Below are 27382 nucleotides of genomic sequence, written 5' to 3' on the forward strand. Positions count from 1 at the left end.
CTTTTAGACCAGCTCTTGGCGTTTGCTTTAAAGGGTTTAAGGCAGCTGTTACAGAGGGAGGGAGGGAGGTAGTGAGGGAGGGAGGGCAAAGGATTGAGAGAGGAAGCTGACAGAGATCTCTCGCAGTAGGAGAGTCACAGCGCTGTGCCTATCACTGCCTCTCCCTGATTCATCATGACAGAGGCAGAGAGACTGAACAAATGAGAGAAGGAAGGAGACAGAGGAGAAAAGAAAACAAAGGAGAGAACCAGAGAGTGGAGGTCGAGGAGGGAATACGGACACAGACATCAGGAAGTTTCTCTCTGTAACATACTGTAACCATGGCATTTGGGGATGATGGCAATGGTAAGTGTGTTTGTGTGTGTAAATGTTAATCTCATCTGGCTGTGGATGCTGGAACTCAGACAAAGCACTCGTCAGCATATGGTTTTAGATTGAAATCAGCTTTAACTCCATGCACTTTCACCCCAAGTGCTCTGGCTCAGATATAGGCTACGTGTGCGAGGCAGGCAGGCAGGCAGGCAGGCAGGCAGGCAGGCAGGCAGGCAGGCAGGCAGGCAGGCAGGCAGGCAGGCAGGCAGGCAGGCAGGCAGGCAAAACTGGGGTGTCCTAAAATGTCTCCATCACGTTGTACTGTGTATGTGTGTCTGTGTGCTTGCCTGTGTGTGTATACAGTAAATGTGCAGCAGCATTTGTGTATCCTAGTGATTCATTTTCAGCAATTTTGTTTGTTTGTTAGAAATAGGGATGTTTATTTGTTTGTTTCCTTTTTTTTTTTTTTAATATTTGAAGAGAGGCAGATCATGTTTGGGAGACACGGTTGCTGTTGTGACTTGGAGCCTGAGGCCTGACTTGAACCCAGGATATCAGTCACGGTTACACGGCACAGCATGCGCCTGAGCTACCAAAGCCAGCCGAATGTTCAGTGAATGTTCTGTTGCGATTCATGTCCAATTTCTCCATTTAGTTTGGTTTAAAAACTGAAACCACTTAAACTCTATGTGTTGCAGTAATATTGGGTCCAGCTTTTCTCTGTTTTGGCAGCCTTCCTGATACAAATGTGCTTCGTTTTTTAAATTATTTCCTCTGATTGATGATTGTTAATTATGACCAAACACTCATCGTTACAAGGTCCATTATTTAGCCCATCCGGCTTGTTTTGACTCCAGCCTTCAAGAGTGGATTAGACCAAAATACTTACTGTAGTGTAACTGCAGGAAAAGGCATTTATAAAGACAACTTCTTTAGACAACTCGCATATAAAAACAACAGAAAAACCTGAATCAAACATTATTTATGCCAAAAATGCAACGTTTGAAATAAATTATGCAGAAGTAAGCTTAATGTTTATCCTAATTAAGAGCTTTTTTTTCATCTCAAGACTTTGTCCAAGTACTTGGCAAATGTTTGTTGTGTGTGTATCCAACTCAATCTCTGAGCATTAACCATGTGAAAAAATATCTATTTTCAAGTTTTATGAAAAATAATTTTTTAAAAAATAGGGCATTAGTAAAAAAAAATGCATTGAACAAATACTTTCTTTACTGAAGTATGAGATCTCAGCTGGACTGAAAAAAAGATGTTGTATTACAGCTTTGGAATTAAGACTAAATAACTAACCTGTGACACAGACTAAACATAATAAAGCAGAACCAAAATGTATCAATAACCTTATTTGAAATTGCCAACTAATTGATTATTAATTATTTGTGCACATCCTCTCTCGTGTGTGTGCGTTTGCGTAAAGTAAAACATGTCAGTGCCGCTGGCCTTGCTCAGCTCTTACTTAATGTTATTCGGTCCTGTCGGAAAATGTGCTGTGTGAATACAAAAGCGCACGCACACACACACACACCCACACCGTAGAGATATTCGGTGCCTCACAAACTGACCGTCAGTGGCAGCTTTCACTGCTTGCGTTGACAGGGACTGACACACACAAACACGTTCACTCTCTCGCAGACATGCTCATTCTGCTTCAGTGCATCCCCAGCTCTGCAAAGGAAACCATGACCCCGTTTCCAGGCTAGGCTGGTTGCCATGGCAAAGCTTTCCTCTGAATATTACGTTTTATCCTTCCCCCGACTTGGAATTGGGACTCAAATTATACCTGCGTGCGTGTGTGCGTGCGTTTTCATTTAAGGAACTCATTTTCCCTGAGCTGGGCTGGAAATGGAGCAGTCTGTCTCCTATTAAAGAATCCAGGCCTGAACCTCAACTGTGTCTTTCCCTCTCTCTCCCGTCACCCTTTTCTTTCCCATTCTCCATCCCAGAAACTACCACATGGCTGAAAGTGAAATATTTGATCATTTGCCATTTGAATTTTTTCATATCAATGCCTTGCAAATGAACTATATGATCAGTATTGACAAGAAACCCTACAGTGCTGTAATTAGAAACATAAAACACAAAATTCTCCTGTAAGACTAGTGCTGAGTTTGTGTGGTATTGGCTTATATTTACTACTCTACAATACTCCACAGAGATAGTAATAGTATGTGCTTGTTCTGCTTGCCTATAAACTATCTGGTATCTGCAGTTTCTGGAGGACCAGCTGTGGCTTTCATAGTCTAGTTTTCTGTTGACGCACATACCTCTCCAAGTTTATTTTGGAGCTGCTGCAGCTTTTCAACAGCTTTTGGCCCAGTTCTTGCTGTTTTACTCATGTTCTTCGTTTCACCTCCAGTCATTCTCATATGGGGGCTGTGCAGCATCAAACTGTTTTATGTGTCATCCTTTGCATGGGACACGTCACACTGTCACATGGTCCTGAATTGGGAATACGTGACAATGCCTGTTCCCCTTGACTTGAGGTTTTAGTCAGTTATGCTCTTCCCCCAAACCAGCAGGGTGGTTCAAGTTCATCTGTTGTTGGTGTACATACAGTATGGATATTTGTATTTGAATTGGTGAATATTTATACCAATACATTTCCACTCAGGATTATAAATATTCACTATTAAATACAAACTTAATCTTACAATTGAATCATTACTGTTGATACACACACTAATGCTCTCGCTGTTATTCTCTTCTCCTGTCTATAATGCTGTGGGATTCAGTGTCCCTCGTTGTTTTGAGGTTTTCTGGGACGTTTTAACCACAGAGATAATTGTGTGAGAACAGAGCCAGTGCTGCCACCATGTGGTCACAACTGAATATTTGCTTTGGTGTGTTTTGTGTTCACAGACCTGTGATTTAATCTTTAAATGACTTTCACAAAACTGTGATCAGATCATATTTATTGTTGTACTTGGGATTGTTCACGCTCAGATTGGGGATTGACGCGATGTGATATTGGTGAATGTTTTTGAAAATGCATTTTAACATGTCCTCAAATTCACCACCAAGTGACTTATTTGTGGACAACCATCAGATCTGTATATTTAGGCAAGTCATCTTCACTCCTCTTTCACTCCTCTTTTTCACTCTTCTGAAACGGAGAGAGGAGGGGATTTTGGGCTGGAGTTCCCATAGCAACGCTGCCTGGTACATGGTGGAGCTGATATCTCTCACTGTGTGTATGTGTGGGTGTGTGGTTGTTTGTGTGTGAGCATGCCTGTTTCTTTATGTGTGCATAGACTTGTTATTTGCACATTGTGCCATATCATGTGCCATGTTATTTGGTAATGTGGTGTATCCTTAGAGACAGTGATGCTGCCAGGGGAGCCTTTTCCTCATTTAACCAGAATACATCTTAATCTAAATAAATAAACATGAGGTCAGCGGATGAACGGTAAATCCAACTGTTGATTAAACTGAATTGGATATGTGTATGTGTGCAAGTGGGCTTACTGAACATCTTTTTTTTCCCTGTTTGCTGCCCTATTCATTTGAGAAGCTAGTCTGCACAGGTTGCCATGGCAACAGCATGTGTGCAGTCTGCTCTGTACAAGGGACTCTCTCTCTCTGTCTCTCTCTCTCTCTTTCCTTCTCTCTGGTGTCTTTGCTCTGCCCTTCACCCAGAGACATTTACTCCCCTGGGGTCTGACTAGACAAGAGCAAGAGATGCAAATCATGCTAAGAATGATGCTAATCAATGCTAAGACCCTCGATGCGTGACTGAGTATTGCTAATGGACCGTGGGTTTTGTTAGAAAGCAATTAAAAGCACTAAACTGCTGCCTGATACTGTTAATATATTCAGTTCTAATAGTGTCTTCATACTCAGATCTAATTCTAAACATGACTATCTTATTCTGCATTCATTTTATGTGGGAACCTGTTTCATAATAGTATTTATTATGTAAATCAGGGTCCTGTAGTCCTCTTGGCCCTTGAACTTTGACCCCTGATGCTGACCTATAACAGTTATTTAGAACCCAGGGTTGCAAGATGACGTGCTGTTTGTTACCTTCCCTTTGAAAACACGCCACTCATCATTAAAATTTCACTTAACATAAACAGATCCAGATATTTTCAAATGTGTGCATGCTTGTGTATATAATGTACATTATATACTATATTTAGTGTATACATACTAAATATACTGTGTAAATAGTTGCACAGTATTCATGTATTTCACTTTAGCTCTGTATACATAAATCTGTCACATTATATTTGACAGATTGGGTGAACAGTCTAGCAGACATTGTCGCCCATTTTATTGATAGCAGCCCAATTTTCGGACAGTGCAGCTAGACTAGTCCAAGTGAACATGTTGCTGACTTGCTATGGACACGTCTGAATGCAAAAATCCCCAAAATAAGCCAGACTCGATAGCAAGGGAAGATGTCAAGTGTCTCCAAGTCTCTTGTGGTTGAAGACTTCAGTTGGTCATTGTTGGTTATAAATTATGTATAGTCTAGTTTTATGTATAACTTTCTTTAGAGTTATATTAAATGTGTCTGTACATCTTGGTTGCCTAAAACTTCTCCACTGCCCATCTGCTGTGGATGCAATCACCCTCAAATTAAAGCTGAAAGCCTCATTGTTCAAGTTCAAACACAGTATCCTGGACTACAGAGTTGAGCCTACCAAAAACACATCACTGTCCACATACACACAGACTGTACTGTGTGTCTGTGTGAGAGTGGGAGGGTCAAGGCCTCAGATGGAGGGGTGTGGTCCCACACTCCCCTCCCCCCTTCTCCCTCTCCACACCCCACCTTTGATCACTACTCATCCTTTGTTCTTTTGTGTAAGATAGGGAAAGTGAACACATACATGTGTTTCTCGTCTCACAGATAAACACAGCAGCATGAAAAATATGTTAAGAGGTTGTTGATAATTGTGTGTGTGTGTGTGTGTGTGTGTGTGTGAGAGAGAGAGAGAGAGAGAGAGAGAGAGAGAGAAGGGGAGAGAGCTACAAGAGGCTGGAGGGTGTGTGTTGTCAATGATAATGAGTTAGAGAAGCCCTGTTAATATTCCTGGGGTGTCTGTGTGTGTGCGTCGCTCCCTTTCTCTTCCATCACACACACATACACATTCATAGTCCTGCCTCCGCACTGGCTGCAACACTATGATGTCATGTCTCATCTGATTGGCTGTGAGGCTGCTGAGGGAAGGAGGAGAGATGCTGGGAGAAAGAGAGAGCGAGGGAGGGATAGATGAGAGAGAGAGAGTGAAAGAAAATGCCGGCACTTGTATGGGTGGAGGGGTTTTCAGACAGCGATGTGAGGTGTGTGTGTGCAGCCTTAGCACCACTATGAGGTGTGTGTAAGGTGTGTGCATGTGTCGTGGGGTACGGCTTGGAGAAGAGGGGGGACCCCAATACCACGCCCTCCTAGAAGTATGAGGCGTCTTATCTGCCAGCGGATCTGTGACTGTGAGTGCAGGGGTGGACTTGGGTGTGTTTGTGTGTGTCAATGACTGTGTGTGTGTGTGTCTGTGGTGAATGTTGTTTTCACGGTGAAGGATGCATGTGTCTGCTTCTTTACATGCTCAATTCACATTTACTGAGCTTAACACAGTAGGCTCTGCAATCACGGTGGACATTCGACTTGTATGTACACATGCATGCCTGTCAATGGATTTTGCATGTTGACTGTGTGTGTAGGTAAGCCGATGTATGAGTCAAGGTGTAGGGTGGTGGCTTTAGCGCATTTCTCCATGGCTGGTTGTCAGAGCGACCGGAGCCCAACTGCATTCCTATGCCAACAGTTTCATCTCGACAGTCGCCTTATATATATGTGTGTGTATCTGTGTCTTCACATATTGCTGTCCGCAAATGTTTTCACTGGTATATGCTCGCTCGAATTTCTGTACCGTTGTTGCTATCTTGCCTCAAGTTTCAATGGTAGCCTTCTAGCTAGCTTAATTTCTGCTAGCCTGCAGTTTGAAGGATCTGTCAGTCACTAGTTGCATGGGTGGACATTTGGATCATTTGCTGTGTTTTTGGGCTTGTAGAAGTGATTGTGTGTGTGTGTGTGTTTGCATTTTTCTTCTAACCAGTGGTGTGTTTGTAATTAGTATTGATTTAGTGATTCCTGACCAAGCTCTCTGTAGACCACATCCCCCTCCTTTCTTTACTTTTCTTTGTAGCTTACATTGTCTTCAAATGGCCTTAAGTTTATTATGCTTAACATAAAAGGGCCAAATAAAATCCAAGGTTCAGTGAAATGCTTCAGAAGGATTTGAGCTTATTACACATGTTAGAAACCAGATGTCAACATAGTAATTGTGAGATTAGATGCTGATCTTTTTGTCAAAATATGATTCATTTTCTTAAGAGTCTTAAGTTGTGATTCAATATTTGGTAATAGTTTATAATGATTCTCATGCAGGTTGTGAATCAATAAAATAATCATTCCACTGTGCTTAGAATATTTATAGTTTTTGATGTCAATGATTCATAATATTGTGTAAGAACTTGACTCAATAGCTACATTTGCAAAAGACTTTTGCAAATAGTTTGTCCTCCTCCTCAAGTTATGTTAACACTCTACCCTCTGTTCTCTCCTGCCAGATCGTAGTTTTGAGGATGACGACAGCGTGGACGGGAGTCGTTCTTCCTCAGCCCAGGCTGCTTTCAAGGTCCCAAAAGTTCCCAAGAAGCCTGCAGAGACGTCCGCTGCACGCAGGCCCAGTGCTACCGGTAGCAAGCTAGGTACTTCACTTACTGTACACTTAGCCACACACTGAATGCGGGCGCATGGCTGAGCTTGGGTTGGCTCGGGTTGGAGAAAAGATATTTTCATTAGTGAGAAAGGGTTTATATTGTTCCGTCATGACTTGTAGATTAGTGGCTTTTCCAGGCTTTTGGCAGTCACCGTAATCAGTCAATATGCATCACATTTTTATATTAGCTTAGATATATATCTGTCAAGATACACTTGACATCCTACTGCCTGACAAAGAGCCCAAAGAGTCCAAGGCCATAAAGCATCATTAAGAATTTGCTTTGTGAGGAGATGACCGTTTTCTTTTCTATAGGCAGGAACTTGAATGACTGTTGGTATGAAAATACAAAACTGGACCACTACAACAGAAATTAATGTTGATGATTGTTATAGTATTTTGTTTAATAATAATTGCAGCCTGAATCAGACTTGAGCTGTCTACCAACTTCCCTAGTTCCAAAAGGAGTTTGTGACAGTTTTATCAGTTCAGGGAGGAAATACAGTTCCAACATGTGTTCTCCTAAACATGATTGGTGAAAGAACACAAAGAAGAAAGAAATCTGTGTTATGATATTTCAGTGAGAGTTGAGCCGACCCGTGACCCAGTTGTCTGTGCCATTTTTGGTTCTCCTTTATGGCATGAATGCATGCAAAACAATTTAGGCCAAATAATTGAACTCTAAAGATCAAAATCTGCCCCACTAACCTTTAAAGTCCTCAGGGACAACAATTCAGTGTAGGTCACATTTCTCCTGGATGTGGACATAGTCTTCCATATAAAGATTTTCTGGCAGTGTTGTTACTGGAGGTCACAGAATAAGGACGGACTACAGGGGGACTGTCAGAAGACATTGCAGTCCACAGTGACACACTCCCTCAGAAATCTGATCATGTTCTTATTGTCAGCCTCATATATGGAGTTGACTCAGGGCTGCGCAAGATCTGCCTTTGAAACCGTTTATATCATCCCTCCTGTTGAGAGCCTTCTCTCTCTCCCAGTCAAGGCTCCCTCCTGTTGTAGATGGCTAGAGTGTCTTTGCATATATTGATTTTCCCCATCCCTCCCTCTATTGGAATGAAGCTGCGCTCCCACAACCATGCAGTCGATTTCCTGCTGCCTGCTGATGTATCTGTGTCAGCAATATCACATATACATGCACACATACACGCATAGGTGTATGTGTTTTACTAGCAAGCAGTCTGTCTGAGTGCTTGTTCATTGCTCTTGTGGCTGGAAACACATGACAGGGATCTTCTTGTCTCTTGAATCATTACAGTTTTATTGATCATTAGAGGATGAAGTCAAGGGAATACTGGGTGTTTTTCACACAGAACTACAGCTCTAAAACTTTGACCACTGCAACACATTTGTGATACTCTCTCACTTGTTTATGGGGGTTGGCAGCTGTAAACATGTCATTTTGTTTTTCCATTTTATTTGTTGGGAATTATTTTGTCTGGCTTTGATTCTGCTGTATCAGAATAGTTTCCATCATGGCGCTGATGGAAGGCCCCATTGTCTTCATTTGCATTTACATGACAGTATGCCCACATGCTCTGGCAACACTCTGCAGCGAGACTCAGACAGATTTGCCATTAACTGCCAGCAAAAATGTCTAGAGTTTGAAAAAAGTGTGAAGCCGTATCTGGAAGGATGAAGTACCACAGCATCACACGTCTCAAAAGCCAAGATATTTCCTTTAAGTCAGCAATGTTCAACCACAGCTTTTTTTTCAGGCTGCCGAACCAGTTAATAATCATATATCTTCATTATGATCTCCTAAATCTTTAAAATGAACTTAAAGTAGTTTAAAGTTGGATACATCTTATTCAGCATACATTTTTGTATTGGATTAAATGTTCTCACATCCACTTATCCATCCATCATCTATACCATTTATCCTTGAGGGCCGCGGGGGGGGGGGCTGGAGCCAATCCCAGCTAACTTTGGGCAAAAGGTGGGGTACACCCTGGACTGGTCCAGCTGTCAACATATTTATGATAATTGTTGGAGCTATAACTGCTCGTCCTAATAACATGCCCAGAACCTTTCTGTTTCATAAAGCTGGCAATAGAAATGATTTAAAATGGCGATGAAGTCCTATTAGGTGGGTCTCATGGCCGGTCTGCTACCATGTTACTCCCTGAAAATTACAGGATATTGCCTACAGACATCCAGCTTGCTACAGCAATGTTCTCCAGCTCTCTGAGGACCATGGGGAATTTTTACATGACAGGTCTTTGTAGCACAGTCGGATATGGAAACCAACCCCAGGGGAAGGGAGGAAGGATGCATTTCTACTGTTAATACCCAACTCTCCTCTGCCATAGTTGGGCTGCTCTCAGCTGCTCCTTCCTTTCTTTGTGCTTTTTTGGGTTTTTTTTTTTACTGCCTTCATCTCATCTTTCCCTCATCTCTCCGCCTCCCCTGTAAGGGGTTGTAGGAAGTGTGGCCCACAGAGCTTCCAGCCCCCAGAGAAATATGATTGACATGCCCATTACTGCCAGGAAGTCTATTAGAAACACAGGCTGCACCCACTGATTTAAGTGCGTGTGTGTTGTTGGAAGTGTGTGCGTGTGCTTTTGTGAGTTAAACCAGAAGAGACAAAACCAACTAGTGCAGAAATCTGTAAATGCTGAAGCCTAACATTAGCATATAAATACAAACACACTCATATATGTATGTTAGCTGACTCTGATCTGATTTTCTAGTATCCAAGGAAAGTGCCGGGGCAGTTGATGAGGACGACTTCGTCAAAGCCTTCACAGATGTCCCTACTGTCCAGGTACACCACACACAGGAGCATGAATGCAGACATTCACACACATCCAACCCATTTAATAACCAAATTACACAGACTGTCAAGGCCAGACTTTTTCTGTCCTTCACTTACCTGCTCTGCTCCCTCCCCCCTCTGCCTTCACTGTGTCTCCACAGATCTACTCCTCCAGAGATCTTGAGGACAACCTCAATAAGATCCGTGAGATCTGCTCCGATGACAAACACGACTGGGACCAGAGAGCCAATGCTGTCAGTAAATTCACCTTCAACACATTTCCCTTTTTTTGAAATTGCCTTTTTTGGCACAGCTTCTTTGATCATTTTTGGTGTCTGTAATGTTTGGATGTCTATTTTACAGATGAAGAAGATCCGCTCGTTGTTGGTGGCAGGTGCGACCACCTATGACTGTTTCTACCAGCACCTACGGCTCCTGGATGGAGCCTTCAAACTGTCAGCTAAAGACCTGCGCTCACAAGTTGTCCGAGAGGCCTGCATCACTGTGGCGTGAGTGTTCTTTACAGATTAGATTGCTGTCACTGGAGGGTCAATTTATAGTGATAAAGTGTAGAAAATGCTGCAAGAATAGTTTTCATTTTTCTAGTGATCATCCATACATGTTTTAGAAAGCTGATAGATCAGGCAGGTTGATTGTGTTCTATGTTTATAACATATGTTTCATGTGTTCTTGTAGCTACCTCTCATCAGTGCTGGGGAATAAATTTGACCATGGAGCGGAAGCCATCGTTCCCGTCCTGTTCAACCTCATCCCCAACTGTGCCAAAGTCATGGCCACCTCCGGTGTGTCAGCTATCCGCATCATCATACGGGTGAGTGTTGCAATCACACATATAAATTCTTTCAACAGTCTCTTTCAGATTCTTTGTGATCAGCATAAGTGCCACTTATCTTTCCACTGTCTTTCACTCTCTCCTCCTCCTTCTCTCCGCAGCACACCCATGTCCCCAGACTCATCCCCCTGATAACCAGTAACTGCACATCCAAGTCTGTGGCTGTTCGAAGGTGAGATTCACAAAAGCATTGACATTGAGCAGGTCTCAAATAAGAAATAGCTTTAAAAAACCTAAAACAACGCTGTTAAGTAGTGTTTTTGTGATAATGAGATTGATGAAAATGTGTCATCCCCAGGCGCTGTTATGATTTTTTGGACCTTCTACTACAGGAATGGCAAACCCACTCTCTAGAGAGGTGAGGACTGATTCCAGCACCACTCAGAGCAAAGCTCTGCTCAATACAGCTGCCTTATTCACTTTAGTGTGGTTTACAAAGGAAGAAATGTTCTTGTAAACCTGTTTTTCTTTATTTGTTCACACTTAATGCACCTTTTGTGTCTCTGTATTGCTTCCTTGCAGGCACACAGCAGTACTTGTTGAGAGCATCAAGAAGGGAATCCGAGATGCAGACTCAGAGGCCAGAGTGGAAGCACGCAAGTAAGACCCACATGATACACTCAGAACCAGGGAGAAACATTTTCCTCAAAATTTGATTATATGAAAGACAAGTGGTGTTAAATATCTCACCAGCCTGAATCTCTTTATTCCTTTCTTTTGCCTCCTCCATCATCTTTCCACCTCCTCCTCCATCTTTTTTTCTCCCTCTTACTTTACTATTTGTCTCTGTTTATCTGTCTTTGTCTTTTTCTCTGTCCACATCCATCCCTGTTTTCCTCTCCCTTGCCGTCCCTCTCAGGGCCTACTGGGGGCTGAGGAACCACTTTCCAGCCGAGGCAGACGCTCTCTACAACTCCTTGGAGTCGTCGTACCAGAGGACCCTTCAGTCCTGCCTGAAGAGCTCTGGCAGCGTGGCCTCACTTCCCCAGAGTGACCGCTCCTCATCCTCCTCTCAAGAGAGCCTCAAGTAATCAACACTCAGCACTGCTCCTCAAGAGTTCACTCTAGCCCTCTAGGTTTACTTTAAGACTACCTTTAAATCTTGAAAATGAAGATAATAAGAAGTAATTTTGTAATGTTTTTGTAAGACCCCATCTGTTAGACGCCCCTGCTGTACATGGATCAAATCTCCTTGGTTTATTTTCTTTTTTCTCTCTTATCAGCGTTTCTGCTGTATGCGTTCGGGAAAGAAAAAAAAAAACTCGACTGCCCACTAATTTTTAGAAAAACAAAAATCCCCAGTAACTTCATCCACTGGTGTTAAAGGCTTGTTGAACAAAGAAATTCCTAGAAGGTTATTCAGGGCATTAGTCTAACCCAGAGGTGCCCAATACGTCGATCGGAGGTAGTGCCGGTAGATCGCCTGACGTTAAAAAAACATAAGTAAAAAAAGGGCGGCCTACGGGTCCCGGGAAGGGACATGTGCGGTCAAACGTGCTAGCTACTAGCTAGCCCTCCAATTTATATCTACTAAAGAAGGGATACTCTGGGATAGGGAACAGGATAGGAAGGGATATTCTACTCCATTCAGTGCAAGTCATCAGAGTAAGGTAGTGACCATAAATGTATTGAATGTTCCAGTTACTCTTGTCACTTGTGTGCAGTATTGATGGTTACATCACTGTTTGTCACCTATGTGCATTACTGCTCTCAGTGTAATACCAAGGGTTACATTAGTTGCAGTTATGCAGTGTACGCCAACATATATTGTAAATATAAAGTATACTCAGTATATATAGAAATAAATATATGTTTAGCATTTTTAACGTAGGTAGATCATTTTGACCTGGTCATTTTAAAAGTAGCTCGCGAGCCGAAAAAGTGTGGGCACCCCTGGTCTAACCCCAGTATTTCAGATTTGTCATTGTTTTGCCTCCTCTGCATTCTATTTCACTGACAAAATGAATACCAAAGCAAGCTAAAATTAGAGCAAAGTAGATGTTCTTTCCTTCTTCACTACTTTATGTTTTAAACTTGTTGTCATTGAATACTGTTTAGTGTGGAAGTCTCTCAGTGGGGAAAAAAAGAAAATTAAAATGATTTTTTGTTCATCAGGCAGAACTACTTTGCCACTGTGATTATTTTTGTTTTGTTTTGTTGACTGACCTACTTTTATCTCTCTTCAGTCGGCCACTGACTTCTAAATGGTCAGCAGCTCCAGGGCGAGGTGAGTCAAGCACACACACACACACACACACCCACACACATCCTCACACGGTCCCTCAAACACATAATTACATGCTTACTCGCTCCTGTGAAAACACACACACAGTATGACAAACATCAGCTCCTACAGAGCCATTTCCTATCATCCTCATGTACATCTGCCTGTGTCCAGCCCCGTACAATCACATCCTGTTTTGTTATGTTACCACACGTATATGTGTATATGCGTATATGTGTCTGGCTGTTTGTGTATTTCTGTATGGTATCAGTATTGTGTTTGTTTAGTGTGGTGCCTGCACGTGTTTGTGATGTGTATATATCCCTCCGTCACCTCCGACCCCTTCTCCAACACACTCCTCCTCCTGCTCCTCCTCCTGTCCTATCAGTCCCTGCGGGTTCAAAGGGTGGGGTGCCATCAGCCTCCCTGCAGCGTTCCCGTAGCGACGTCGATGTAAATGCAGCAGCAGTCGCTAAGCACCGGCACGTCGGACAGACCAGGGCAGCAGGGCGTCTGCCCCCTGGCTCCTACTCCTCACTGGGTAAGGGCCCCGTTAGTCAAGTCAGAGACTAATCAGACGTCTGTCAGCATGTGATCAACGGGACATCAGGGAGAGACGGAGGCCCCGTCTGGGGAGTCCTCACAGATCAGCTCAGAAACAGTTCTCCTAAAATGTCACTCAGGTTGAAGTTAGAAGTAAAAGTCTTCCTCTGTAAAAGCTCACTGGACCCACACGCTCACATACTCCAGTGCCTGGACTGGCCTTGCTCCTCTCCGCTCCTTTACTCTCCTCTCCTGCTGCCTGCTCATTGCCTGTTAATGTATCCTCTGTACGTCCTGGTGTGGATGTCATGTGTGCATGCTCTGTAGATGAATATCATCCTCTGTGTTGGTTTGTCTGTCTCTCTCTGTTTTGATGTTGACCACCATCTGCATGGTTCTCTGTTAAACAGATGTTCTCTGACTAATGCACACTGTGCTCCTCTCTTCTCTTGTCTCTCCTCTCTTTTATGTCTGACATTCTTTGTTCCTTTACATTATTTTGTGTTTTCCTGTTACTCACACTTTCTGTTCAATTTTCATTTCCCCTTTCTTGGGTTCCTTTTGTATCTCTTATTTTTTTAATAATCATTTGTGTCAATCCTTTGCTTTTTGTTCCCCTTCATATCTTCCCTTTTATTTCTTCCACCCACTCCTCTCTATCTCTGCTACTAAAGATGATGCCTCTGATAAAACGGATGGTAAGATCATCTCACTCTGCTTCGCCAGCAACAACCTACTCGTGCTTTTCTTTTTTTCCTTTCTCTTCTTTTCCCTCACTTCATTCCAGTCCATGTCAACTCCTTTAGTTGCAGTGTGTGGCCACAGCGCCCCCTGCTGTCAGAATTACATTCAACCCTCATTTGTATCACCGTCTACTCAGCACATCATTAATCAAATTAATTACATATCTAAGGTCATCTTCTGCTTTGCTACAGTTTGATTTTTTTTTTGTCTAATACGGAAAAGGTCTGACCATTGACACCTGCATTAAACTGTGTCATTCAGCTATTGAGGTTTTGTTAGGATACTTGGGATGTGTTCTTGTAGTGCTCTTATACACATATCAGGTGAAATGTGCTATTTACAACCTGCTCCTTCTTTGTCTGTCTGTAGGGACCAGGTCAGACAATGGTAAGATTGTGGATAGGTGGATGTATGTGTGGGCATGCTTTTAGGGATGTTCTAGTTGGGAACATTGACAAAATTGATACCTAGATTTGAAGTTTGTTGTCATCTGCAGAGGAACCACCAGGAATCAATACTGATATTCTTGTACTGTAGAATCCTCGTAGTTAAAACACTACAAATAAAAAATGAAGACTTGAAATTTGCCATCACAGATCCAGCATTAATTTATCCAATCAAGTATGTGCAAGGTTGTTTTCTGAGTAGAGCTTATAAACAGGTATTTTAGATTGGCTTAACATAAACAAAATTTGCCTTTGTAAGTGGATTGGATACACTGCAGGGGTTTGCGCTGACTTCCAAAATGTCAGATGTCATTTAATTTTCATCAAATCGATCAATATTTGGAAATAAAGAACTATTTGTGTTATGACCAGTTTCAGATCTTAAGTCCGTGCTTACTGAAGCTGGTTCCTAATCCCAACGAAGCATCCCTGGTGTATTTATCTGCGTGCACACCTGGCTGAATCTGTTTAGTTTAGGATCTGTTGTTCGCTCAGCAGCTTCCAGCATTAGTAGCTTTTCATCAGCTGTAGTGCTTCTTAGGTACTGGCCTTCATTCAGCTGCAAACTGTTTGTGACTAGCTGTGTAGGAGCATAGGAAGCACAGCAGGGTGGAGGTTTTTTTTTTGTGGGGGGGGGGGGGGGTGTTTCTGTATTTTTATCGTATTTATGTCTTCGCATACATACAGGCCGTGTTCGCACCAAGCAGCCCTTGTCCACTGCCAGCAGCGTGTCCAGCCAGGTGGACTCACGTGGACGCAGCCGCACCAAGATGGTCTCCCAGTCACAACGTATGTACCCCCCACACCAAGCACACAGCATGACGTTAAACCCAGCCGTGAGTGAAATATTCTGGGTATCGAGTCCACTTACACATACGCAGCAACAGAAATGGTGTGCTTGAGCTTCTCGGAGTGTGTGTGTGTGTAGTTTCTCAGGCTCTTTGTTGCCCTCATGGTGACGATAAGCTCCATGTAAATGTTTTTGTGCCTTCAGGTTCCGACGAATCCGATTGCACTCCAGGTATTATGTTATGTATTATGTCAGAGTGTGTGTCAGAGAGTGTGTGTGTGTGTGTGTGTGTGTGTGTCTGTCTGTCTGTCTGTGTACCACAGTGGGAATGGTGGCCCACCTGCTGTTGTTGCTCTCATTCTGATCAAGGTGTTTTGTGTGTGGAGTGTGTGTGAGGAGTGTGTACGAGGAATGTGTGTGTGTGTGTGTGTGTGTGTGTGTGTTTTTCAATGCATGCTGTGTCTCATCACTGAGGATGGTGTGGTGGACAGTTTGCTCTCGCCTGGCTCTGGCTGTCATTTGGGTTGTTAAAAATACTTCAACAGACATGAAGGAACACAAGCCGCTTGAGCTACTATTGCAACGCATCAAGCAGATTTGTGTGTACCCGCTTTCCAAAAATACTTGCTGCTTCTTAGCGTGGTGGCTTTGGTGCCGCCTTGGAAACCTGATTAAAAGTAGAAAGTGATTGGACCACAGCCCAGTGCACCAATCAGATTTGGACATTTAGCTAAAAGACTAACAGAAACAGTAGAAATGGCAGCTGAACAGAGGCTTAGGTAGGAAGGATTTCCTACGTACGTATGTGTGTGAAGGAGTGTATGGATATTTTTGAGCATATTTGCATTTAGGCATTTTCTTTTCCTCATTGTGAACAGGCTTTGCTTCATGCATATGCCAACTGTCCCAACATGCACCGCTTTTCCCAGGCTATCATCTGCAGCTGGTTCAGCGTGTGTGTGTGTGTGTTTGTTTTAGCAACATGTTTCAGTAGTTGTTTTCTCTTTAATAAATGGATTTATTTAATTAAAGTGCTTCAGCTTCGCCTTCATTCTTGATGTGGAACACCAGGATGCGCTCCCATCGTACTCTGTGTTCTAACTCCCATGACGCTTTTTTGCGCTAATACCCATAATTCATCTGGTTTAATCTGCTGTTCCTTCCCCCTCGCCTCTGCTTTCCCCCTCCTCCCAACCAATGGGCTTAATGGCTCAGGATCTCAGTCCGCTACCCCTGTTGGTGGTAAGATTACAACGCTACTTCTTTTTATCCGCTCTCTTTATCTTTACTGCTTTCCTCTGTTGCCCCTTCCTTCACTTGCAACCAGAAAGGTCACTTAAGGCTCCTCCCACTCTGGCTGAGGCATGCTGGGACTTGTAGTCACAGACTGTTGATGGCTGTTCAATAATCATGCACACACTGCTTTGGGAGCCTTGTGTTTCTGCACTCTTATGCGTGCCTGGATGTAGCCTAAAGATGGAGAAGATTATTTTCCCCGTTGTAAAACGGACAAACTCCTTTCCCTACTAGAATTCAGTCGTCCAAATATATTTTTTAATCAAGCTATTAATTCTGAGCTTCTAATCAGTTTATGAAAATTGTATTTTTATATCGTAGGTTTTTATAGAAGCTTTGTGTATCGAGAGAAGAAAGGAAGGGAAAGTTGATAAATTATAAAAAGTGTAAAAAAAAAAAAAAGTTATTCGCACTGTCTGTAAAGTTATATACTGATCAAAATGTCCTCAGAATACCAGAGCAGTCTCTATGTAGCTTTCTCTGTCATTTAGATATAAGTATTTAGCACTGTGTCATAAGGTAGTACTTAGAGACTTGTCATGTGTTGAGTTTGTGTGTGTTGCTTTAGTTGAGTTTTTGTGTGTCAGTGAGAGAGAGAGAGAGAGAGAGTCGTGTCTGTGTGCTCATTGTCAGTCATGTTGAAGTCAGTTGAGGTCCAGCTTCATGTGTTGAGCCCAACGGTTTGTTCCCTAAAAACCTGCTCACACGCTTCATGTTCAGCTTCTCCTCAACTGTTTGTCTTTAGGTTGATAGTAATGTGGGTCAGTGTAGAATCAGAGACACTGTCAGCTTTGCATTTGGATACAGGGTGTCATGGGGAGGAGACATGGAGACCCCTGTTATCAAACATCAGAATTAACTTCATATATCCTGCATTTCAAAGGACAAGAGAGCGATCTGTGAAATTGTTTTCACCGTGTTGTCAAAAGGTCACTTGACATTTAATTAAATTAAAATGTATTTATTCAGTGAATTTATTTTGTTGTAATTTATTTGTATGAAAGATTTTGTATGAGTTGGTGTCAACACTCCCAATCTAAACTCATTGTAAAATGCACTTTCCTCTTGGTGTGGTTTTCTCCTCTCCTCGCCCCAAGAATCTCCTGTCCAATGACATCCAACACTTGTAAAGTTTGACATTAAGATCTGTTAATTAATATCCATACTGTGCCTGGAAACTTGTGCCACTAAGTGAAGTAGAAGCAACTGTCTTTGTCAGTTGTATGCACATAAAACAACTAATCACAAAGATCCTCACATTAGAGGGGAGTTTTGTTCTGTTTCTCTGTAGCTTTCACTGTGAAATTCCACTTGTTTTCTGAGTAAGACTCTGACTTTACTTTCTGCCTTTCTTCTCTCTCTGCGTCTCTCCAAAGCCGGCAGCCGGAGTGGCTCCCCAGGTCGCGTGCTGACGAGTACAGCTCTGAGCACCATGAGCTCAGGGGCCCACCGGGTGCTGGCCGGGAGCAGCGGGGACGGACACCGACGCAGCCGTATCCCACGCAGCCAGGGCTGCTCCAGAGACTCTTCCCCCACCCGCCTGTCTGTTGGTACGTGAACAATCACTGTTTCATAAAGGGAAGCCTGAACATAAACACAAGGACTTGTTTGTCCTTCCCTTAGGAATTAGGTTTTATTCATTACAACTGAACAAATAAAGTTTGTCCTTTTTTATTGGTTAGTTTTACAACAACTACTCAAATGTTATATGATGGCTTATTTTTCCTCAGTTTAACTCGGTGATACCCTACAAATAGCACACACTGTTACACTCAATTGACCACGTACCCTTTGATCTCAACTTTTTTTCCTTCCTACTCCTTCTCCTCCTGTGTTCCTCCCCCTGCCTTTCTTCTCTTTCTTCTGCTTCTGTCCTCTAGCTCCTTCCAGCATTAGCTCCATCTACAACGGAGCGAGCAGAGGAGGTAAGGTTCCGACCTCGACCAGACCATCTTGCCATCCGTCTCTTCACCTCAATCCATCTGTTCGCATCTTCAGCTTCCCTCCTCATTTTAAGATTATCCCTAAATCTTGATCTCCATCTCTGCACATATCACAATCTCTCCTTCCTTCCCAATCCCTCCATCAAGCTGTAGCTCACCGCCTCAGCTTCATAGATGACCCCCCCCCCCCCCCACTCTAACCTCTCTCTGACTTCATGGCTGTGTTGTAATGGTGATGGGTGCCCATGATCAGCAGGTGTTTCTGCAATATGAACATACCTCCTCCCTCTGTTTACTAACTTTTGTCAATGGCTGATGAACGAACCTCCTAGCAGGATTAGCAAAGCTTCATCAGGGCTTTGTAACCCTTTTGGTCAGCTGTGATTAACCCTGATTGGCCGGGTAGATGTTGACGCTGATGAACAGAGCAATGAACGGTGAAGTTGATTGCGATGCTACTGGTTGAAAACGCAGATCCTCCCCTCTCCCACCCCTCGATCGCTAAATTCAACTCAAATCACTTCCTTTTCTCTTATGTGTGTGTTTATGTGACAGGCAGGGTGATCGCTCGAGTGTGTGTGAATGTCAGACTGTCTGTTTCATTTAAATGTGAGTCCAGCTGTCCTGTGCTTCCTTTGGATGCATCTCATCCACAGCTGAAAAGATCAGCAGATTAACAGCAAATGTAACTGCAACAATTTTGATAATCGGCAAATCATTGTAGAGTTATTTTTTGAAGCCAAAATCCACACCATTTAATGTTTTTTTGATTGTAAACTAGTAAACCCAAATATCTATTTCAACAAATTGCTTAAGTAAGTAATTAATTTTCTAATGAAAGTTTCTCCAATATTTTTTCTGTTGGTGGGAGAAAACAAGACATTTAAAGATGTCATCTTGTTTTTTTCACTATTTAATAGGCTAAATAACAATAAACTGAAATAATAATCGATGCTGATCTCTAGATGCAGCCCTAAGAAAGACAATAATTGGCAGAATAATCCTTAATGAAAGTAATTGTTAGTTGCGGCCCTAACCTCAGTCCTCTGACGGGATTTACTGCTCAGTCATCATGAAAAAGAAGAGACTAAAATGTGTTGAGATGCTCCTTTGGGGCCAGTAGACCTGTGCTCGTATTCTTCTGTCAGTTTGTCACTTTTGCTTGTTCTGTCTTATTTATGTCTCTATTCATGTACCTTCCTCTCTATTTGCTCATGTGTGTTTTTCTTCTTCACGTTTGTTTTTTTGTTGTCTTCTGTCCCTTCTCCCTTGTCCTCTGTGGTCTTACTGCCACTTTTTCCCCCCCTCCACTGCTCCTCCCCTCACCTTTTCCTCGGCTGCTGTGCGGTGTTGTGTCGCGGGTTCCCTTAGCTCGGGGCAGTCGTATCCCTCGGCCCAGTATGAGTCAGGGCTGCAGCAGAGAGGCCAGCAGGGAGAGCAGCCGGGACACCAGCCCCGTACGCTCCTTCACACCCCTTGGTGAGTAGCAGCAGTGGAGAGACACCCAGGAGGGATGACTAATAGAACCAGAATGAGACATCAAAGGAGAAGAGAAACCTTGCTTTATGAAGTTAGCTCAAACCAAAGAAATATAGGCTTTATTTTAATTCAGTGACTGAATTTAACTAAACTTCAACATCTCAACAGTTAAAGCAGTTGATCATTAATAAAATAAAAATCACTTGCATGTTTTTCGGCCTTTCTTTCTACTCTGACACCCTGATCAATCAGTGTTAGGGTTGTGTGCGCTCTGTCTTGTGTGTGCGTGCGTGTGTGCGAGTGTTAAACTCTGTATGTGTGTTTTAATCTTGGTTGCAGCAACGCGGAGCTACTCTCGCTCCACCGGAGCTCTCCACACACCTGACACTTTTGGGGCTGCAGGTGAAGGCTGAGTACATCTATTTCTCTGTACCTCACCCACCCACTTTGCCTTAATTTTTGTTCGCTCCGTTTTCTTTTTTTGTCAGCGTATTTCTTTTCTTGTCCATCACCCTCCGTGTTTTTTTGTTTTTGTTTTGTTTTTTTATATTCTGCTCCAGGATGTTGAGCCTTCCAGTGGAATCGCATGTTTCTGCCCGTTCAGTTGCCAGTTGCCAACCATTCTGCCAGTTTTACCCATCTGTTTTCTTTGTTTAGCTCTGCTCCTTCTCTGCAGGGGCATCAACATGTTCTCCTACGTTTTCTGTCAATCATACTTTCTCCCCCAGTGGTACCTGCAATGTCACCTAACAAGTCATCACATCAGCTTACAGGGCTTGGAAATGAAGCGTGTGTGGGTTGAGTAAATGTCAGAGAATGGACGATGATGAGGTGGATGGTGGATCAGCAGTGGAAAAGTGAGAGAAGACGGTTTGCAAGTTTGGGTCTCAAGCCTAAAGTTTTCTTTCCTGATTCTCTGCAGGATCAGGTTTTGGCATCAGTCAGTCCAGTCGTCTCTCCTCTTCTGTCAGTGCCATGAGGGTCCTCAACACAGGCTCAGATGTAGAAGAGGCTCTTGCAGATGCACTGGTATGAAAACATGCGCACTAACCAACACGCATACATAACAAAACACAAAAAAACACATTGCAGTAAGCTGTCACCATGTGCGGCTGACACCTCCTGGTGTGTGTGTGTGTGTATTAACTAACCACTGGTTCTACCTCTGTTTAATGCTGTCAGCTTTTGGGAGACATGCGGTCCAAGGTCAGCTCCTTCTCCTGCCTCCTACGTGTGTGTGTGTTTAGCTGTGTTTGTGCTCTATCAAGCTAGTCAGTGCATGTTTTCTGCCTGTGTCTGGTATTACTCTGTCCTCATTTTCAGTTTAATTTCATGTCCTCTTTATTCCTGTCCTCTACCCGCAGAAGAAGCCAGCACGGCGGCGGTACGAAAACTACGGCATGTACTCCGATGATGACGCTAACAGCGATGCTTCCAGCGCCTGTTCAGAGAGGTCCTACAGCTCCAGGAATGGAGGAGCTATCCCCACCTACATGAGGCAGACAGAGGACGTAGCTGAGGTTGGCAGTTACATATAATATATAACATATCTACTTATTACATATTGTACATAAGGTATAGGTACTGTAAGTTCGTTACATTTGTATAGATTTGAAGGATTTGCTTAAACAATATACTGTGTATCTGCAGCGATCAGACAGACAAGTTCATGCCTTCAATGTATAATTTTGAGGGCATGACTGAGCCATTAACATAAACGCCTGTTTGCAAGTGAGTGAAATTTGGATTGCAGTTGATTTTTAGTAGTATAACTTTGCAAAGTGAAATTTGGTGCCATTAGTACAGGAATTGGAATCACGTAGCTTCATGCAGTCTTTGATATTGAGATCCAGTAATTCTTTCCTTCCCATAAATATCAAAAACCAGAAAGCCAGTGTTGTTGTTCTTCCCAGGTGTTGAACCGTTGTGCCAGTGCCAATTGGTCAGAGAGGAAGGAGGGGCTTCTGGGCCTGCAGGCGCTGCTCAAGAACCAACGCACCCTCAGGTCAGCCACGCAACAGGCGAATGTGTTTCCCAAATGATGAATGATCACTTATTTTCATCTAACTGTGTTTGTTCTTGATGTGCAGTCGGGTAGAGTTGAAGAGGCTGTGTGAAATCTTCACCAGGATGTTTGCAGACCCTCACAGTAAGGTATGAGTGCATGCAGCGCAACGACTCACACAAAGACCCACAGCACTCATTTTCAATATAATTTCAAATAGATTCATTTTACTTTGGTTCCAAATACATTGTTTATCCCTCCATCCTTCACTGTACCGGATTCTGCCAAAACGAAGACAAGGAATTATTTGGTTATACACATCTTAACAGTCACCGATGTTACATATTTCACTAAGTTTAGCGATAAAGACGGGATAAGCAGGCCATCCTGTATTCTCAGATGTACACACACACACGGATATACTCACTCCAGCATAAACACAGGCATGCAGAGTGTGCGACGGACTGTTTTCTAACAGCATGCCACGCCTGAGTTTGCGTGTGACCTCACGCTCGCCGTCGTCCGGTGCGATTGCTCTGTCACTGTTCAGCAGCCAACCCGCTGGCTGAGCTCACTGCATTCACTGCACTTCCCCCTCCCTCCCTGCAATCTGAGGCAGCGACACTGACCGCACACACACTCAAGACGCACGTAAATAAACACGCAGATATCTGAGCTGCCAGCTCTTCTCTCTGACTAACCGGCTGCGGTTCGCCCTGTCTAACATTGCCACTTTTCCTTCGGCGTTTTTGAGTGCCCGTTGCCTTCACACACGTCGCAAAGTGTGTGAGCACCCCCTCCTTCCCCTCGTTTGACGTTTGATGATTTGATGAATTTCAGCGAGACTCCGGCAGGGTGTACGGCACGGCAGAATCCGGTATAAGCTCAGCCTCCTTCAAGGTATTGCATCTCGCCATGGATACTGCCTTCATCTATCTGTCCCACAACATTCCCACTTCTTCTTTCTCATCTCCAACGTTTTTCAACTTTGACTCTCAGTTCTCAGCTCTTTCCTGGTGTGCACAAAGCATCACTTCACATTTTTTATTGATGTTGTTACTCGTATGTATTTGACTCTTTTTCCGTTTTGCAAATGTTGGATAGAAAGTCAAGACTGTGAGCAAACACTCAGACACTTGAGCACATTCAGGTATTCTTTGTCAGGATGCTAACAGATGTGTCTCTCTCTCCCTCATGCCACCCCACTGTGGAACTCTCTGTAGAGAGTAAGTCTGGTCAATCAGTGTTACTGTGTCTTATACATTGTGTTTGGGTGAAAATCTGCTTCATTAATCCGAATGGACAACCAGTTGTCAGGGCAACAACATAACAAGCACTCACTAACCTGCCTCACATAACGATGCCTGTAATGACACTGTCCTGCTGAAATCAACCACTGGCATGTAGAGATTGTCCCCACGCAGTGTGATTGGTGTTTTATTAATTCATGTCAAGTAATTAACTGTCTCACTGTGGTTGTCTTCTAATATTAATATTATTATTTATTAATTGGGCCGGTTTAAGTTAAATTGGTGATTGGGAATGAAGGTGGGCTTCTGCAATGACGAGTGAATAACCACTAACTTAACAATGCTCCTACATGTTATTTCTTCGGCATAACTGTACTGTGTTAAATGCAGGACTACTTGTGTGCATGTATGATTGCATGAAACGTGTGAATTGGTGAGTGACAGAGTTACTGTGTGACCCAAACTGTGTGCGCATGTGTTTAGGTTTTCAGCATGTTCCTGGAGACGCTGGTAGATTTCATCCAGGTCCATAAGGAGGATCTGCAGGACTGGCTGTTTGTCCTGCTCACACAGCTGCTGAAGAAGATGGGAGCTGACCTGCTGGGCTCCGTACAGGCCAAGGTTCAGAGAGCCCTGGATGTCACACGGTGGGTGTCACACACGACGTTAGGGCATATACAGTGATTAAATTCTTTTTTTTCCTCATCAATCTACACACAATACCCCATAATGACAAAGTGAAAAAAGTTTTTTAGAAATTTTTGCAAATGTATTAGAAATAAAAAACTGAAATATCACATGTACATAAGTATTCACACCCTTTGCTATGACACTCAAAACTGAGCTCACGTACATCCTGTTTCCACTGATTGTCCTTGAGATGTTTCTACAACTTGACTGGAGTCCACCTGTGGTAAATTCAATTGATTGGACTTGATTTGGAAAGGCACACACCTGCCTATATAAGGTCCCACAGCTGACAGTGCATGTCAGAGCAGAAACCAAGCCATGAAGTCAAAGGAATTGTCTGTAGACCTCCGAGACAGGATTGTATCGAGGCACAGATCTGGGGAAGGGTACAGAAAAATTTCTGCAGCATTGAAGGTCCCGAAGAGCACAGTGGCCTCCATCATTCGTAAATGGAAGAAGTTCAGAACCACCAGGACTCATCCTAGAGCTGGCCGCCCATCCAAACTGAGCAATCGGGGGAGAAGGGCCTTGGTCAGGGAGGTGACCAAGAACCCGATGGTCACTCTGACAGCTCCAGCGTTACTCTGAGGAGGAGAATGAGGAGAACCTTCCAGAAGAACAACCATCTCTGCAGCACTCCACCAATCAGGCCTTTATGGTAGAGTGGCCAGACGGAAGCCTCTCCTCAGTAAAAGGCACATGACAGCCCGCTTGGAGTTTGCCAAAAGGCACCTAAACGACTCTCCATGAGAAACAAGATTCTCTGGTCTGATGAAACCAAGATAGAACTATTTGGCCTGAATGCCAAGCGTCACGTCTGGAGGAAACCAGGCACCGCTCATCACCTGGCAAATACCATCCCTACGGTGAAGCATGGTGGTGGCAGCATCATGCTGTGGGGATGTTTTTCAGCGGCAGGACCTGGGAGACTAGTCAGGATAGAGGGAAAGATGAATGCAGCAAAGTACAGAGACATCCTGGATGAAAACCTGCTCTAGAGCGCTCAGGATCTCAGACTGGGGCGACGGTTCACCTTCCAACAGGACAACGACCCGAAGCACACAGCCAAGATAACGAAGGAGTGTCTTCGGGACAAGTCTGTGAATGTCCTTGAGTGGCCCAGCCAGAGCCCAGACTTGAACCCCATTGAACATGTCTGGAAAGACCTGAAAATAGCTGTGCAGCGACGCTCCCCATCTAACCTGACAGAGCTTGAGAGGATCTGCAGAGAAGAATGGGGAAAAAACACCCCAAATGCAGGTGTGCCAAGCTTGTAGCATCATACCCAAGAAGACTTGAGGCTGTAATCGCTGCCAAAGGTGCCTCAACAAAGTACTGAATAAAGAGTGTGAATACTTATGTACATGTGATATTTCAGTTTTTTATTTTTAATACATTTGCAAAAATTTCTAAAAAACTTTTTTCACTTTGTCATTATGGGGTATTGTGTGTAGATTGATGAGGGGGAAAAAAAGAATTTAATCCATTTTGGAATAAGGCTGTAACATAACAAAATGTGGAAAAGATGAAGGGGTCTGAATACTTTCCGTACCCACTGTATGTTGTTGTTGATGTAGTAAAAATATGTTCAAGCACGGAAGTTCACAGACAAAGACAATAAGCTTTATTTGAAAGCTCTGAAAAGCTAGTTTGCAAAATAGTTATTAACTTATCTTAACCTGCCGAGACACCTGGTAAAGGTCCTACTGTGTTTCTGTGTGCGCTGGCAGTTTAATGTGGATTTCTTTTATTTTGTGACAGAGAGTCCTTCCCCAATGACCTCCAGTTTACTATTCTCATGAGGTTCACTGTAGACCAGACACAGACGCCCAACCTGAAGGTAAATCACATGTTTGTTAAATATGTGTGTGTGTGTGTGTGTGTTTTACATGAAAGAAAGTGCCAGACGTGTGAGGGTCTGAGTAAGGCAGGGAATGAAGGACGTAAGGCTGGAAACTCACTGCTGTACCGAACTGCTCCACTGAAATGACCTCATGCCTGCGCGTGCTGGCGCTGCCTCCCAGAACCCTTGAATCCTGCGCTGTGATTGGTTGGCGATTGATGTAGCCACTCCTCTGGCTTTTTTTTTCTGCCACAGTGTGGTGACACACCCTTCAAGCTTTCCCCCCCTAACTCCTCATTCACTCCTGTTCTAACCCCCCCCCACCTCTCACACTAACCCTTCTTTTAGAGAAACGTCTTGCCTCACCAGTATCACCTCACCTCCCCATCTTACCTTCCCTTCAATTTCTCCTACTTCACAAACCTCACTCTCCTTACCCCTTTATCTCTCGTCTTCCTCCCTGTCCTGCCTGGTATTTCACCCCATTCTCACAGTCTGCCTCTTCCTTTGCATCCCAACTAGGTTTGGGCAATGAAAGATATTATTAGTACTACAATTTCAACCTTCTGCCCCAACAATATAAATTTTCTCAAAACTATTCTCGCTCTTTAATTGACATTTCAAAATTTTACTGCTGTTACTGGATACTTTGAAGTGAAGTGAAGCACAATATGATGATATTCACCATGACACAGTAGAAACATGTCTGGGTGTTCAATGAGGATAACTGCTTTATGGCAATCTTGGATTTACAGGATTTTTCTGATTTGCTGTTCATTCGACCAAAAACCAACAGCCTCACCTAGTTGTTTTTATCTCTTAACAGTTTCTTGGTTGAATATACATACACAATCAATATCACATAGTAAAAATGCAAATAGTAACCTAAAGACACTGTCTGTGTACATGCAGACTTCAACTCATGCACTATACTATAAAGTGTAGACATTATAAAGATGTTAATACCTTGTTGAGGTTTTCAGCAGCGTAGCGATCATCATCCAGCTCATAAACTGTTGCATGAAGCTTCATAAACCACTGATTTATGTCGTTTAACTCACAGCGCTTCACTGCTGTCATGTGGCCTGAACGGTTACATTGTTTATAGCCAGGTTTTCACAATAGCATCATAAAATTTCAGTATCGCCCAAACCTACTTCCAAGTCCTTTTACTCCTCTTAAACTCTCTGCATCCTCCCTCCCTCCTCCTTGCTCTACCTTTTCCCCTCTTGTCCCCTCCTGCCCTCCCCTGTCCTCGTCTCCCTTTCTTCGTTGATTGATGCGGTGCTTCTCCTCTCTCTTTCTGAAGCCTGTACGGAGCTCGTGTTGCGGGCGAGGGCGAGGCAGGGGAGGGTCCGGGGTAAAATTGTTCCCCCCCAGAGCGCGGCGCCACGCCTGCTCTCTAGACGAGCAGGCCGCAGCCTGGAGCCAGTCCTCCC

At 43.5% G+C, this 27382-nt stretch overlaps 1 protein-coding gene across 9 annotated transcripts in view; it reads left to right on the forward strand.

Annotated features, from left to right (window-relative positions):
- clasp2 (cytoplasmic linker associated protein 2) overlaps nt 1–27382 on the forward strand; it is a 55417-nt gene that overhangs the window by 20716 nt on the left and 7319 nt on the right. For 2 of the 9 annotated variants that reach the window (XM_070845948.1, XM_070845950.1), the window contains exons 8-30: nt 6907–7047; nt 9773–9846; nt 9999–10091; nt 10201–10346; nt 10534–10669; nt 10792–10862; nt 10989–11048; nt 11213–11290; nt 11550–11717; nt 12877–12917; nt 13303–13455; nt 15335–15436; nt 18110–18283; nt 18614–18658; nt 20048–20155; nt 20495–20557; nt 21078–21184; nt 21338–21361; nt 21520–21675; nt 22069–22160; nt 22246–22309; nt 23894–24057; nt 25862–25940. In XM_070845948.1, coding sequence (XP_070702049.1) covers nt 6907–7047; nt 9773–9846; nt 9999–10091; nt 10201–10346; nt 10534–10669; nt 10792–10862; nt 10989–11048; nt 11213–11290; nt 11550–11717; nt 12877–12917; nt 13303–13455; nt 15335–15436; nt 18110–18283; nt 18614–18658; nt 20048–20155; nt 20495–20557; nt 21078–21184; nt 21338–21361; nt 21520–21675; nt 22069–22160; nt 22246–22309; nt 23894–24057; nt 25862–25940 — 2339 coding nt within the window. Of the gene's footprint in view, nt 1–6906; nt 7048–9772; nt 9847–9998; nt 10092–10200; nt 10347–10533; nt 10670–10791; nt 10863–10988; nt 11049–11212; nt 11291–11549; nt 11718–12876; nt 12918–13302; nt 13456–15334; nt 15437–18109; nt 18284–18613; nt 18659–20047; nt 20156–20494; nt 20558–21077; nt 21185–21337; nt 21362–21519; nt 21676–22068; nt 22161–22245; nt 22310–23000; nt 23061–23383; nt 23387–23893; nt 24058–25861; nt 25941–27382 lie in introns of all 9 variants that reach the window. The other 7 variants (XM_070845957.1, XM_070845949.1, XM_070845951.1 and 4 more) reach the window with 7 other exon arrangements.

Source organism: Pempheris klunzingeri, chromosome 16 (assembly GCF_042242105.1).
Source record: "Pempheris klunzingeri isolate RE-2024b chromosome 16, fPemKlu1.hap1, whole genome shotgun sequence".
In the NCBI taxonomy this organism is placed as follows: domain Eukaryota; kingdom Metazoa; phylum Chordata; class Actinopteri; order Acropomatiformes; family Pempheridae; genus Pempheris; species Pempheris klunzingeri.